Genomic DNA, 14,526 nt, shown 5'->3' on the forward strand with positions numbered 1-14,526 from the left:
ATGGCGGAAGGCTTAGAGAGAGAAAGACTGAAAGTTCAAGTTTTTTGGGTGAAAACCCAAAAGGAGCCCTTTCAGGGGTATAAGGGCGAGTGACGGAGACGAAACGTCTCCTCTCACGCCGTTATAGGTTAAAGTAACAGAAAGCAAAGACCGTTCTGACGCCGTTTCAAAGAACGTCAGTTCGAAATTAATGATTGGCATACGAAAACGTGCCACGTGGAGTCATTGCCCCGAAATGGTATAATGACGGAGGTGCCAAAGGGCGTCAATGAAATATTGAAATTATGACTGTATGGGATCAGAAGAGTCTGGTCTAAGTAAAATTCTGTTTCTAAAGCGTCATATATTGCCACCGAACAGTGTTAAATAGATGAAGCTGGGGAGCAATTGTAGGGAGGCATTCCCGAGAACATACATTTTGTTGCCGAACACGTGATATTCGAGAGCACGTGGTAAGTATGACAGGACTTACCGCCGGGCAGTTTGGTGAACAGCGATATGGACCAATGATATAGGAAGTCATTGATCCATGCTGTCTGTTCGGCAAATTAAGGGCCAATAATATGAGAAGTCATGGCTATAAACTGACTGTTCGACAGTTAGAGACATTCCGATTACATCGGACCAAGTTACATGTGAAGTAACTAGTCCAAAGCAGACTGTTCGGTTATAAAACAGTCGAACAGATGAAGCAAGAACCAAGCACGTGATATGAGGGATCACGGGTTAAAAGCAATGCAAATGGTATGTGGGACCATAGTTTGAATATAGACAGGACAGTCATCGTGCTAAACAAGTGTTCGGCAATATGGACCAGTGACATGAGAAGTCAATGGTCCAAGCCGTCTGTTCGGCCATGAGATGGCCGAGCAAAGAAAGAGCTCCAATCAAGAATAGGAGCATAGGGAATACTCTGGAAGATTCCAGAGTAGTCATGTCCCGTAAAGGAATAAGATCCCGGGAATATAGGATCTAGTAAAGATACCCAATGAGAATGGGATGTTCAGCTCATTATGGAAAAGGATCCAAAGAGGACTCTTTGAATGAGCTGATAAAGGAAACGAGAATCCTTGATGTCCTGGGTTTCCTATACGAGTTGGGAATCCTATGGCAATAGGGATGCTTGGGCGCCAAGCATACGAATGTCTATATAAACAGAGTAAACCTAGAGGTAAAAGGTACGCAATACATTGTATTATTCGATATTCTCCTACTGATAATTAGGGTTTCTTTAGTACGAAATACTAACAAAGGCATCGGAGGGCCTTTGCCACGAGAGGCAAAGGTGCACTCACTCCTTGTTTGTTTTGCAGGACAAGGGTTTCATTGACAAATTAGGGTTCCGGTCAAGAGGCACGTGAAGCCATTGCATTCCAATGCTATTCAGAGCACTACTTGAATTTGTCCACCTACAGGTGTAGTGGTGGTAGTGGTGGTGGTATGATTGTTAAATGAAAGTACACAAAGATTCAACCAGAATTAAGTAACTCAAAGTTACTTACTCCCTCCGTCCATAAATAAGTGTCCGGCGCGCAAAACTAAGCTTTACAAAACATGCATATTTTTTATTAAAAAATTTAATATTTTTTCACAATCTAATAGAACTCATTACTATCTATCGATTTGTGAAAAACAATTAATTTTTTTACCGAAACAAATGCATCTTTTTGAAAGCCTAGTTTTGCGCTCCGGACACTTATTTAGGGACGGAGGGAGTAATTTTTTTTCTACTCTTTAGTCTACATTTTAAGAAGCACATAAATTTGTTAACAATGTAAAATGTGGTTATCAAACCTACTGAATCACTTATTACTTAATTGATTCAGTTTTAAATGCTGAATTTAGGTTATCAAACAAAATGTTGCATACTTTTGCTTGTGTTAATTTGTAAATACTTTGGACATACAATGACCATGTTTTTGCTTCTGCGTAATAAGTACATAAATCCGTTGCAAGACAATGAACTTCTCCGCTTGCAACCTGCCCATGGCTGGTGTATCAAAGGTTTACGATCGGTTCTGGTGACAACCTGAAACTACAGAGCTACCAAGTGAGCTTATTAGCATCGTTGATTTGCTGGTAAATTCTACAGATATTGCACTGTTATTTCATCTCCAATGAAAGTTCACAAGGAAGCTAGGGAGGTGCATAAAAGTCCAGATAGTTTCTGGTTGTGTTTTATTCTTTGCATATAAATGAACACATCAGTTTATACAGTGTAGAATTGGTTGCATGTAACAATACTAATCCATTTGCAAATCTGAGAATAAACAACTATACGACTTCAACCATAATCAGCAACGTGTACCGACAAGCTCTACAGATCATATGAAAGTGAAAAAGCAAATTTCTGCCTCTTTGCAAAGAGAAAATATGATAGAAGAGTAAACAATAATTTCAGTAGACAAATGCACAAGCCTCAGGCTTTGCTTCTTATTTACATACATTGTATTAAGCTGATGCCACCACATCATAATTTTCCTTAAAAAAAAGTAAATATTTGAGTCTCCATGAAAGAGTTTTACTCAGCATACCATTTTCAATCCAGAGAGACTATTAATTAGAGCTTGCACCAAACACGCGGATCCTTTGCTCAATTGGTACCCGGCAGCACGGACAAGTAGCTTTTCCCTTCTTCCCATAATCATTGTTGCAATTGGCGCACAAAACTTGATGGGCACACGGCAGAAAAACAACAGATACTTCATCTTTCATACATATCAAACATTCTCTATCATAACCCACCTCTTTATCCGAAGAATCCTCCAATTTATCTAATTCGTGAAGCATCCTCGCAATAGTTTCTCCTTGGGGCTTTGTCCCCTCAAGGTTTTCAGGTGAAACACTGTTGGTTTGGTGATTTAGATCAGTGGATTGTGATGCTTTGAGCTGTGAAAGTTCCTGTTCAAGTCTTTGAAGATCGTCCTTGTGACGCTGGAAGTCTATCTCAATCTTTAGACGCAAGGCCTCATGCTTTCTCTTATTGCTAGCTTCAGTTGCTTCCTTCAGGCGCTGTTCCTCATCTACTTGGGCTAAGGCCAGCTCTTTAGCCTTCTGCTCTTGCCTCCATTTTACCTGATACAGGAATCAATCGTGTGCGAGTGGGTTTACATACAACCTTATAATTCTTTGAAAGTGAAAAAGCAAAGAAACTTAAGCCACATAGTCTAGGTGGATTGAGATCATTGTTAATTATAAAGTTGCTGTGAGTTTAGGGCCCCAAAAAGTACAAACACTACAAAAAGTTAAAGGGCACTGGGAACATGCACAAATCACAACAATCTTTCCTGAGAGTAGACCAACATAATGAGCAGAAAATAAAATTCGCAAATCACTAGCTTTATCATCAATTACAAAGTTGAAGTGTTGGAGGAGGCTCAAATAAATAAGGAATGGGCATCAAGTACATATCTAGATTAGCAGTTTTCACTATGGAATGGACCAAGATCTGTGCACGCCATCCCAAAAAGTTGTGACAAGGCACACATCTAATATGCTTACACATATTAGAAGAGGGTCTAGTCTTGCAGGACGACCTAATTACAAACCAACAGTTAAAGGTCAAAAGTATCAAAGTATATCATCCAACCTCCACACAAGAGAATGACATAAACTTGTAAAAGCTAAAAAAAATGGATAGCTTGAATTCAAATCAGTGATTAAAGGTACACAAAAACTTAGAACCAGGAAATAAGACGTTGAATCTAGAAAAGTAGTCCGTGACAATCCAATAACCTGCCCATCAAAATGGAAAATACTCCTGATATTTTCTTATGCTTTCTCTACCTCATCTCAACCTAATGATGCCTAAGTTAGTATCTAGTACAACTGAAACCCTAAATATCACGTATGTAAGTACAGAATGATTGTGTACCTTCACCCACAGGTTTACCCCTTTAATTATACACTTAGGTTGGCTTGGGTTCCAAGCAATCCTTCTCTGCCTAGGTTTCCTTTCACGTTTGGAAACCTAGCTCGAACGGGATTCTTCCCTATATGGGAACTCGGTCCATATCTCTTTAGGCAATATAATCTGTATCCATTATTCGCGGGATACACTCCTATCACATAAGGTTTCCACTCCCGAACTTTCTAGATCGCATTCACCGCCTCATCACTTAGGGCGTCTTCGGAAGGGTTTGCCCCTTGTTTGGCTATGAGGCTGTATCCCAGCACACTGCTCAGCATGGCTTCTGTGCACCCCTTCAAGTGGTGCTTTCCCGTTGCTCATGTGTTCAGGACTATTATGCACTGTTCGGGAGAACCCCTCTACCCTTCCTACTACTGTGAGCAGTAAAATTGGAGTCATTAATTGTGCTGGTGCATCCAACCAGGGTGCCTGAAGAGTGGTCAAATATAATATCTAAACATCCTGCATCTCGACACTCATAAAGTTCCCAAAACCAAAAAGCTGCACTCAAATGCCCTTCTATGTACATGAACTCAGCTATCAACAACTAAGGGAAGGAAGAGCACCTTTAAAAAAAAACAGAATAAAAGCAGGGGGAGGACTCTGACTGTGAGCTGTACGGCACCGATAAAGTTCTCGCTATTTGAATTTCGAATAAACATATGGATACTTTAGCAATGACCATGACCAACCATGGCGAATCTTGTTAACTGATACTAGAACAATATTGTGTCACAATTCCATCACCTGAAAAATAGCAGGACTGTATAAACCATTGATACACAAATCGAGAGAGGAGGATAGAAAGATATTTACACACCTCAGCCTCCTTTTGTGCCGCCTGAATCTGAACCAACTGTTGCTGCAACTCCGATATATTCTGTTTTTCTGCAGAGATTTCCTCCTGTAACTTGGTTTTCTGCTTCTCCCAAGCCATAAGCCTCTTTTGGCACTTCTTCTCCCGCTTTTCTACCTCCATGCAAGTTATAGCCGACTCTGACGCGCTCAACTTGGAAGCCTCCATTTCTGCTCTAATCTCTGCATTCTCTGTCTCAAGCCGCCTCACAGCAGCATTTGCACGATCTACTTGACCACTTGCTTTCCTTAGAGCATTTTCCATCTCTGAAAGCCGCTTCATTGTTGAATCCTCAAGCGTTTGCTTCCCCTTCTTCAGACATTGTGTCTCCTCCCTTTCCATCCTTAACATCTTCAGCTCTGTGAGGTCATTGCTTAGCTTCCTTGCCGCTTGCATTGCTTTCTCGTGGGCCCAATCCTTCCGCTCTTTCACCTGCCTCTCTAGATCCTTAATCTGATGAATCAAGCTTAAAATCATCTCATCTTTTTGATCTTCAGGCACATACTCCATATTCTCGTCAAGATTCAATTCGCGGAACTTACTCAGCACGGAATTAACCGCATCTTGGTTCTTTGAATTCAGGAGCTCCTCATTCTGCTCAGAAGGACTTTCATCCCCCGATACAGCCGCATCTGATGAGTCTAAAGCCTGAGATTGTGCCTGCGATTGCTTTGAGTTTGCTCTAAAGCCTGCGGCAAACATTGCAACATTCCTCTTCAACAAAGACTTCATTGAAGGAGTAAGGTTAAACCTCTTTGGACACTCAATGTCTCTTTGCAAAGTCATTTCCGATCCATGCGACAGAAACCCATTTAAAGGAAACTCAGAAGTGCCTCCATTACCAAAACCCCAACCTCCATGAAACCTGCATAATGCAGGGGCAACCCCAACCGGATTAGGCCCAACACCCTCCACATTACTAGAAACAGGATTGCTAGAACCGTTATTACTAGCCGAGGGTAGAACAGGGATTTCCATCACACTCGCTCGACCAACATGAAGATCACTCATCAGGAGACACCACATGGCGTCCCCCTTAGTCAAATGGGGCTTAACTTGTTGCAACAAACACACCATGGCTGCAAGTGAGTACTCCTCCAACTGCCTCAAATCGACGAAATTAGGCTCAGATTCCTCAGAATTCCCACTATTACCACCACACCCGCTATTCAAATACGCCAACGAATTATGCAGTATATTAGTCAACACATCCATGCCTCCGTAACAATGCCCGTTCCTCAATAGAGCCTTCAAAGCAACATCCTCATCGTACCCCAACCCAACGAGTTTCGAAATAGCCTCATTATACAAAAACTCCAAGTTCTTTAACAAGATTTCCTCCAATTGCTCCTCAGTACAGTAACTCCAACCACTATCATCAAAAGTACCATTAGGGTTTGCGTTTGGATTGGGAATTGGAGTCTGGGATGCTTCGTTCACACCCATTTGGTAATTCAATGGTTTGATACCCGATTCGATTACAGCTTGATCGATGTCGGGTTTAACCGATCGAACCCTCCGATTGGTTCGGATGTGTTTTTCTCTCGCCGTACAACCCATTGGGAATTTCGAAAGAAACCCTACAAGAAGATGGTTTTTGATGGATTTAGAAATTTGGGTCAAGAATTTATTATATACACATTTCTGCGTTGTATACACGAGTATATATACAGGATTGCTATATTAAGATTGAGAGAAGAGACTTACAGATTGAGTGAAGATCCGAGCGTATTGGTATGGTCGCAGTAGCTGAGAGAATCGGAGTGAGAGAGAGAGAGAGAGAGAGAGAGGTGAGGATCATGCATTTCGTTTGCCTCCTCGTATATATTGCTTCATTGCTTACGTGGGGTTCGGAGCGTGATTGGGCCAAACCCTCGGATCTTTTTCGGCCGGTTTGTTGGTCCGAGGCTTGTTGGCTGACCCGAATTAGGCCTTGTTCATCAGGCCAAAAGCCCATCCGGGGCCATAACTTTTGCCTTTTAAGAAATTTTTAAGTGTTCGTCTTGATTTTCTTGTTTTTTTTGGAGGGAACGAGAATAAATTCATGGGAAAATGACGGTCCATGATGTGTATTGATAATTAATAACCTCCAATGACATGCTAAGAACAATTGTTAATGCTGAAAATGTCATTGTCAGGTATTAATTATCAAAACATGTCATTGGCCGTCATTTTCCCTAAATTCATTAATATGAAGTATTACAATATACCGTATGCATCTAATATAATCGATAAAAAGACCTATCACACACAAGTGAGCCAAATAATGGATACAAATCAAATGAAGGTTAAACCAGAAATAAATTGATGATTTTCTATATTACTTGTTTTGTAGGGAAAATTCAACCTTGTAAGGACACATATAATTACCGCAGGTCTCTGTAACAACTCCGATTTTTCGTAAATAAAAATCTCGTTTAAATATTTGAGAATTCCTAATTTACGTTATAAATCTCCTTTTAGCTTTAATAATCCTTCATAATTAGATTTAAGACTTTTAAAATCAAATCTCTTAGCATCGAACAATCTAGTGCTTTTCCAAAAGGCAAGTATGCTATAAAAGTACTTGTATATTTTCCTAGTAAAGGAAAAAAAGTCTTTAAATTATATTTCTTAGCTAAAAATCCTACTTGGCAAGTAGAATTTGTTTCCAACCAATTGGTTAAAGAAACCTAGTTACCAATCAACTTAGTTACCTTTCCCTAACATTTAAGAACCATTGGACCAAAGGAAGCCATCATTTTGCTTCCAAAAGTAGTAATCATTATGCATGACATGCATGCAAACCTAAGGTTTATAGCCTTAAACCTAATTACCTTCCAAAGTCACTTTCCTAGATTATCTAAGGACTTATATATACATCTATATAGGTATATATACCTCATAGGCTATTTTAAGCATGCATATATATATATATATATATATATATATATATATATATATATATATATATGCACTTTCTAGGAAAATATTACCCAATGGACAATGTTCTTGTCATTGGAAGCCATCTATAATCATTACCTTTTCCTTCTAGACCTAATAGGACTAATTAGTACCTAAGTATTCTTAGCTATGTATATGTATATGTGTGTGTGTGTGTGTGTATATACATACAGTTGGTTTCTAGTCAGGAAGTCCGGATGGGAGAAATGGTTTGCACCTCTTACGTGAGCCGTTGGATCTTGTAATGCCCCTAATTTTAGGAACGTTAAATAGGCAATTTTCATTGAAAACTAAATACAGTCTGGCTCAATATTACATCATAACCCTTAAAAAAGTACTTTTATTCAAATAAGAGAGGGAAACTAGGGTTCCTATGTACTGCTCTGCCTATTCCTCCATTCTGGCCAACTCATCGGCTCCAAAAGCTTCCAAGGTGTAGAGTAATTAGTACCTAAGTATTCTTAGCTATGTATATGTATATGTATATGTATATGTGTGTGTGTGTATGTGTATACACATACGTACATACAGTTGGTTTCTGGTCAGGAAGTTTGGATGCGAGAAATGGTCCGCACCTCTTACGTGAGTCGTTGGATCTTGTAGCGCCCCTAATTTTGGGAACGTTAAATAGGCAATTTTCATTGAAAACTAAATAGAGTCTGGCTCAATATTACATCACAACCCTTAAAAAAGTACTTTTATTCAAATAAGGGAGGTGTTGAAAAATGTATGCATTATAATTTGTGAAAATTTATATGCATCTCTATTAATTATTTTGATGATTAATTCAATGATATTTTTATTCGGCAAATACAAAATTATCGAAAAGTCGATTCCCGAATTAAATATTTTCGTGACCTTGAAATATAGCATAAAGTCTCTTGGATTCATGATTTATATTTACAAAGACTTTATTGAGCTCAATACATGCTTTAACGGTTTATTTAGATGAAATTGTGAGCCACAGGTTGACGAACCGGCTGACAAGCCGGCTGTCTGAACAGAAAGCTGTGACAACCGGACGACCACCCGGATGACCACTCTATCAAACGGCTAGTTTCCAACGGCTAGTTTCCAACGGCTAGTTTCAAATGGCTAGTTTCCAACGGCTAGTTTCCAACGGCTAGTTCCAACGGCTAGTTTCCAACGGCTAGGAAGCATATGGATGGCTATATAAGGCATCAAGAACTCATTAATGAGTACATACACAAGCTACAACATTCCATATTATTGCAAGAGCAAATTCTCAAAAAATCAAAGCCAAAAATTCTCATTGTTCTTCCACTTTCATATTATTCTTGAGAGAAAATTTGTACAAGTCGTGAGCGATAATTTTCATACCTTCTTCACATACTTGTATTTCCTAAGTGAGTGTTTGAGTCAAACACTTGAAAGCTTAGAAGACCAAATTCGGGTTGGAATTTGGGTGTTATTGTTTTTGAGAAGTTTTCGGAGAAAATTCTTGCGGTTGTGCTAGCTCCTCGGGAAAGCTAGAGGCATTCGGTTCTTGTAAGCACCCGCAAGACTTACAAGTTGTAATCTTTTAAAGATTAGTCTAACCTTCAAGTAATTGCTTGAGGAGAAGTGGAGTAGGGCCGGACCGTGGACAAATCCGGACCGAACCACTATAAACGGGTTCTATCTCTCTATCTCTCTATTTTGATTGCATACTTATTGTTTGCATATATTGTTAGAGATAAATTTTTATTGGTAATTATTACTAGCAATCCTATTCACCCCCCCTCTAGGTTGCATAATTTGGGTAACAGGAGGAAAACTAGGGTTCCTATCTACTGCACTGCATGTTCCTCCATTCTGGCCAGCTCCTCGGCTCCAAAAGCTTCCAAGGTGTAGAGTTCACCATGTTCATCTATAAGATCTTACACATTATACCAGCGTTGCCACCAATATAATATGTCAAGGTCACCAAAGGTAATACCGTAAGCTACAAAAACTCAATAGAATAACTCATACCCACTAACCCTTATCTGACAAACATTAGAGCATAATATTAACGAATTCTACATAGTATATACATATCTAACAATCAGTTAATATTGACACATCCACACTCACTTTTCACTACCGTTGGTGTCTATGATTTCTGAGTTTCTCCTACGTGTCTTTTCGAAGGCCGTGTCGCTGGTTTCACCTTGAACCAATTCAACCTTTTCAAAATCGTCATTTTACACACCCAACCTCGGTTCCGCCGCGTCGGGTTCCCATTGGCTCCTCTCCATAGATAACCAAGCTACACACCCAACCTCGGTTCCGCCGCACCGGTCTCTCGAGTATCCTCACAATGGTTCCATCAAGCCGGGTTCCCATTGGCACACAAAATTTGCATTGGCTCCTCTCCGTGGATAACCAAGCTACACACCCAACCTCGGTTCTACTGCGCCGGTCTCCCGAGTATCCTCACAATGGTTCCGCCGCGCCAGATTCCCATTGGCGTACACACACACACACTACACAATGAGCTACCATGTTCGGCTACATTGCGGTTTCCAAAACATTTCTCCTTTTCAATACACATTTTTCCATTAACCACACCCTAAGTGTCATGTTTCTACTTTCTCGATTCCCGTGTCTCGTTTCATGCAACGACTCCGCGGTAGGACTTTTTACATAAGTAAACATAAATCATTCATTGTAATCTTGAAACTAAACTAGCAAGATCATCTAACTCTATATTACTAATTATGCTCAAATCACTACTTAAAGCATAACGCCACATGTACGCACGCCTTTAGAGTGAAAATCACTTATACTTTATCACACAACAAGTAATACAAACAATTCACGTATACATGCTCATAATCATCCTAAAGATCAAAATACGAATACTTCTATCAAATGATAAAGTTTTATCTTTTGAAAGCCGTTCTTTTCTCCTTTGTGGGAAGTTAAAACAACATATGTTTATTCAAGTAGAAGTCGGTTATTCCACAAGTTCGTATCTCCATTAGCAAAAATAAGTTTATTAACTAACATGCATTTCAAACGTACAAGTAATATACAACTCCTAGTTATACTTAGAGAAATAAGTAAGGATAATCTACCTTTCTTCTTGGCGGTAGGGCTGCTACGGAAAGTAAGTTGGCTATTCGGACGGAGTAACTTCCTACGGTGATCTTACGATAGCTTCAAAAGAGAAAGGTTTCTCTTGAAACTAGTTCTTGACTAAAAACTACTAACCTTTGGATCGAGAGGGTGGTCGGGTGGCGGTTTGGTGGCGGCCTTGGTTGAGTTTCTTGAAGAACACAAGAAGAACTCAAGAACAAAGTAAGAACAAGGCAAGAACACAAGGATTTCTAGAGAGAGAAATTGAAGGATGAAGGTATGAGTTAAATGGTGAGAAATGGGTGCTATTTATAGCAAAATTAGGGCTCCCTCTCCCCCCCGCCCTCCTCTTGGCCGGCCTCCCCCTCTCTCTCTCTTTCCCATAGATTTTGCTCCATTGTATGGTCAAATCAAGCATGCCATGCCCTCCCTCACTTGTCATTCCATTCTAGGCCATAACTTAGGTAATCATGAAGGGTTTTATGGCTTGTCTTGTCCTAGGATGGGTTGCTTGCAAGAAAGAACAAAATAAAAGGCTAGAGTTATGTTTAAAGAAGCCTAGAATGGGTTGTCATGTAGCAAATAGGCTTAAGGCTAATAGGTAGCTAGTGCAAGTGAACAAAACACATGCACACACTCCACCTCTCCCTCTCACTCTCAACCTCTCTCTCTCTCTCTCTCTCTCTCTCTAGTACCATGTATACTAAAGTACTAAGTAGCCCTAATAGGTCTATGGAAGAGGAGATGATGAGTGGTAAGGCTTTCAATGACAAGAACATTGTCCATTGGGTAATATTTTTCCCAGAAAGTGCATATATGGATATATAGACATATATAGGCATGCTTATGATAGGCTATAAGGTGTATAAGCCTATATATAAGCACATATTTTGTACTTAGAGAATCTAGGAAAGTAACTTTGGTGGGCTATTTAGGTTTAAAGCTATTAGTCTTAGGGTTGCATGCATGGCAAGGCTAAGTTTGCTTCTTTTGGAAGCAAAATGATGGCTTCCTATGGTCCATGATTTGTCTTGTCAAATCACATATTCATTGGCAATCTAATGTCCATTGTCCAAGGGTTAATAATTTCCCGAACAATTATTGACCAATGGGTAAAGAGGTAATGATGATAGGTATGGCCTTGAATGACTAGTCATGGGGTATAATAATTACCTCTAATGACCTAATAGTTCAATTAGGGTTGGGAGGGGTTCATAAGGCTCAAAGATGGTCAAAAAGGTCCATCTAGGGTTAGGAAATCGTAACTAGGTGAATTGGTAGCTCGGTTCCTTCAACTAATCAGTTGAAAACTAGTTCTACTTACCATGTAGGATTTCTAGTCATAAAATATAATTTTCAAGGGTTTAAATCTAATTATGACGGATTATAGAGATTAAAAAAGAATTTTTAAAAGTAATACCAAGTAATTAAAAAAATATTCCAATATATAATGAAATTTTTTTTATTTAAAGAAAATCAGAGTCGTTAGAGATCTCATTCAACGAAACGACTGGTGTTTTAAAGAGCCATCTCGCGGATCCAAGCGGTCGGGTCACGGGTAATTAGTTCTCGGGTCACTGTTTGAGGGACAAACGGATCCTCACTTTTCACTTCCATTCTGTTCCAAACACACAGAGAAGAGAGAGAGAGGCGACGAAGACGAAGCAGACGAAGAACAACGAAGAAGATCGATGAAGGGCTGGACACAAGAAGGTCTCTCTCTCTCACTCTCTCTCTCTCTCTTCCATATGAGAACCAGAAACCCTAACCCGTTGTGTTCGAACACAGGAGAACAAAGAATGAAATTGACCACATTACGGCTCTAATTTGATGAACGAACCACACCAACCAAGGTCTCTCTCTCTCTCTCTCTCTCTCTCTCTCTCTCTCTCTCTCTATTATTAGGTTTTTTTTCCGAACCAGTTTAGGGCTTTTTCCCCCCTAATTTCACAAATCAAATTAGGGCTTTCTATTCTTCCCCCCCCCCCCCCCCCCCCCCCCCCCCCCCCCCAATTTCACAAAAAAGAAAAGAAAAGGAGGAAACTGATTATCATCTCTAGATATATACATGATGGGTGAATGTACATTGAATTTGAGTTTACTCTGTATCATTCTGCAACATAATAGTTCACTTGATTTTGATGTATCAGTGTCAGATTAAAAACGATAGAAAACATTCTAAGTGAAGAAAGGTCTCCAATTTAATTATTTTCCTTATGCTGTGAATTTAATAAAAAATTGGAGATATGCTGAGAGAATGATATAGGAAGAAGGTGGCCTAATTAATGTGTGTTCTGACAGGTACTGGAATTGGCTGAAAACCTTCGAGGGACAACAAGAAGACTAGTACCGTGCCGTGACACATTCACCTCGTGGTGAGGAATGATGAAGAATTGAGCAAGCTACTGGGAGATGTGACAATTGTGAATGGTGATGTGATTCCGAATATTCACAATGTCTTGCTTCCAAAGAAGGCCGGCGGCTCGTCTAAGCCTCTACTGATGAGGATTTACATTTTTGAATTAGGGTGTTTTTACTGTTTAGTTTACTGGAGTTTAGCACTGTTGTTTTAGTTGGCAGAACGCATGTTAGCCTTGCACTTATTGGACATCTTGGAGACAAAATGCTCTGCTCTGATTTTGATATGATGGAGATTAAGGAGATAACTTATGCTGCTATGGTGTTGAGCTGATGATGCTAAGGACCTGTTCTCTACTTGTTTATTTCTTGAACTTTGCTTCTTGCCTTGCCTTATGCTTTGTGGCTTGTATTTAGCTACAACCCTTGATGTACACTTTGCGTTTTTATATAAAATCATTGTTGCCGATCAAAAAAGAAAGAGAAAAATATGTTATGGAGTTATTTGAATTGTGGAGATTTGTTATCCACTAGCTCTCCTGTTGGGTTCTCAGTGCACATGTCTATTCCAGCTCTAATGCATGCATTTAGTAGCATTTGATTCAGTTTTATGCTGTTAGAGTACGAGCAATGCCATGCTTCTTGGTGCCACAAATAATCAAAGAAAAAAAATGATATGGAACAGAAGCTGTATCATTACACTTGTTTTGCTGGGAACCTGAGTTACTTTCAACTGCTATGGAAAAAGTTTGATTAATGTATGGCTGTACAATTTTGTCCACATAAAAGTTCGAGTATTTTTCACATTACCAGTCTACATATGGCTCAATTCATCAGGACACGACACGGATTACTTGCCAAAGGTTTGAGCGTCGTGTCGTATCTTTATCGTGTTATTACATCTGGTTGTCTGAGATAAAGGTTTGAATGAAAGCTTGTAACTTGATTGGCATTGACAATGTGTTTCTTCTTGTACAATGGTTTGTCATGAACTTGCAGATTAGAATGGATCCACAATTGGGCATTTGGGCAAATTCTTAGTTGATTATGCCATGTCCAAATTTGTGTCCTTGACTCTCAAAAGATCAGGGTGACATAAAATTGCAACAGAGAAAGGAATAGATTGTTGGAAAGATTAGGCTAATGCAGAATCTCCATGAAAAACCAAACCAAGTCCCGAATTGATTTCAATCTCATTATCCATTCCATTTATTGTACATAAACATCTACCCACGACCACGATTAAGGTATCTCTCTCTCTGTTTTGAGCATTTAACTTCGAATTGGTATTTTTTTCTGGAAGTCCATAGCATTTAACTTCAAATTGGTATTTTTTTCTGAAAGTCCATTCAACGTCAGCTTTGTGGATCGTTTTGTTGCTGTTTTTTTCGAGTTT

At 39.5% G+C, this 14,526-nt stretch overlaps 1 protein-coding gene and 1 long non-coding RNA gene across 2 annotated transcripts; one reads left to right on the plus strand and one right to left on the minus strand.

The window, feature by feature from the left end:
* Positions 1-2,347: 2,347 nt before the first annotated feature.
* Positions 2,348-6,635, minus strand: LOC131308505 (MND1-interacting protein 1-like). The gene is made up of 3 exons (XM_058335448.1): positions 6,474-6,635; positions 4,731-6,346; positions 2,348-3,075 (listed from the first exon to the last, which is right to left on the minus strand). The coding sequence occupies exons 1-3, from the start codon at positions 6,565-6,567 to the stop codon at positions 2,557-2,559; spliced, it is 2,229 nt and encodes a 742-aa protein (XP_058191431.1). The 5' UTR covers positions 6,568-6,635; the 3' UTR covers positions 2,348-2,556.
* Positions 6,636-12,283: 5,648 nt separating this feature from the next.
* LOC131308506 (uncharacterized) lies at positions 12,284-13,495 on the plus strand. Its single transcript, XR_009194451.1, has 3 exons — positions 12,284-12,485; positions 12,561-12,625; positions 13,074-13,495. It is a non-coding gene; the product is annotated as an uncharacterized LOC131308506 (long non-coding RNA).
* The last annotated feature ends 1,031 nt before the right edge of the window (positions 13,496-14,526 follow it).

This window comes from Rhododendron vialii, chromosome 11a, assembly GCF_030253575.1.
Source record: "Rhododendron vialii isolate Sample 1 chromosome 11a, ASM3025357v1".
NCBI lineage: Eukaryota > Viridiplantae > Streptophyta > Magnoliopsida > Ericales > Ericaceae > Rhododendron > Rhododendron vialii.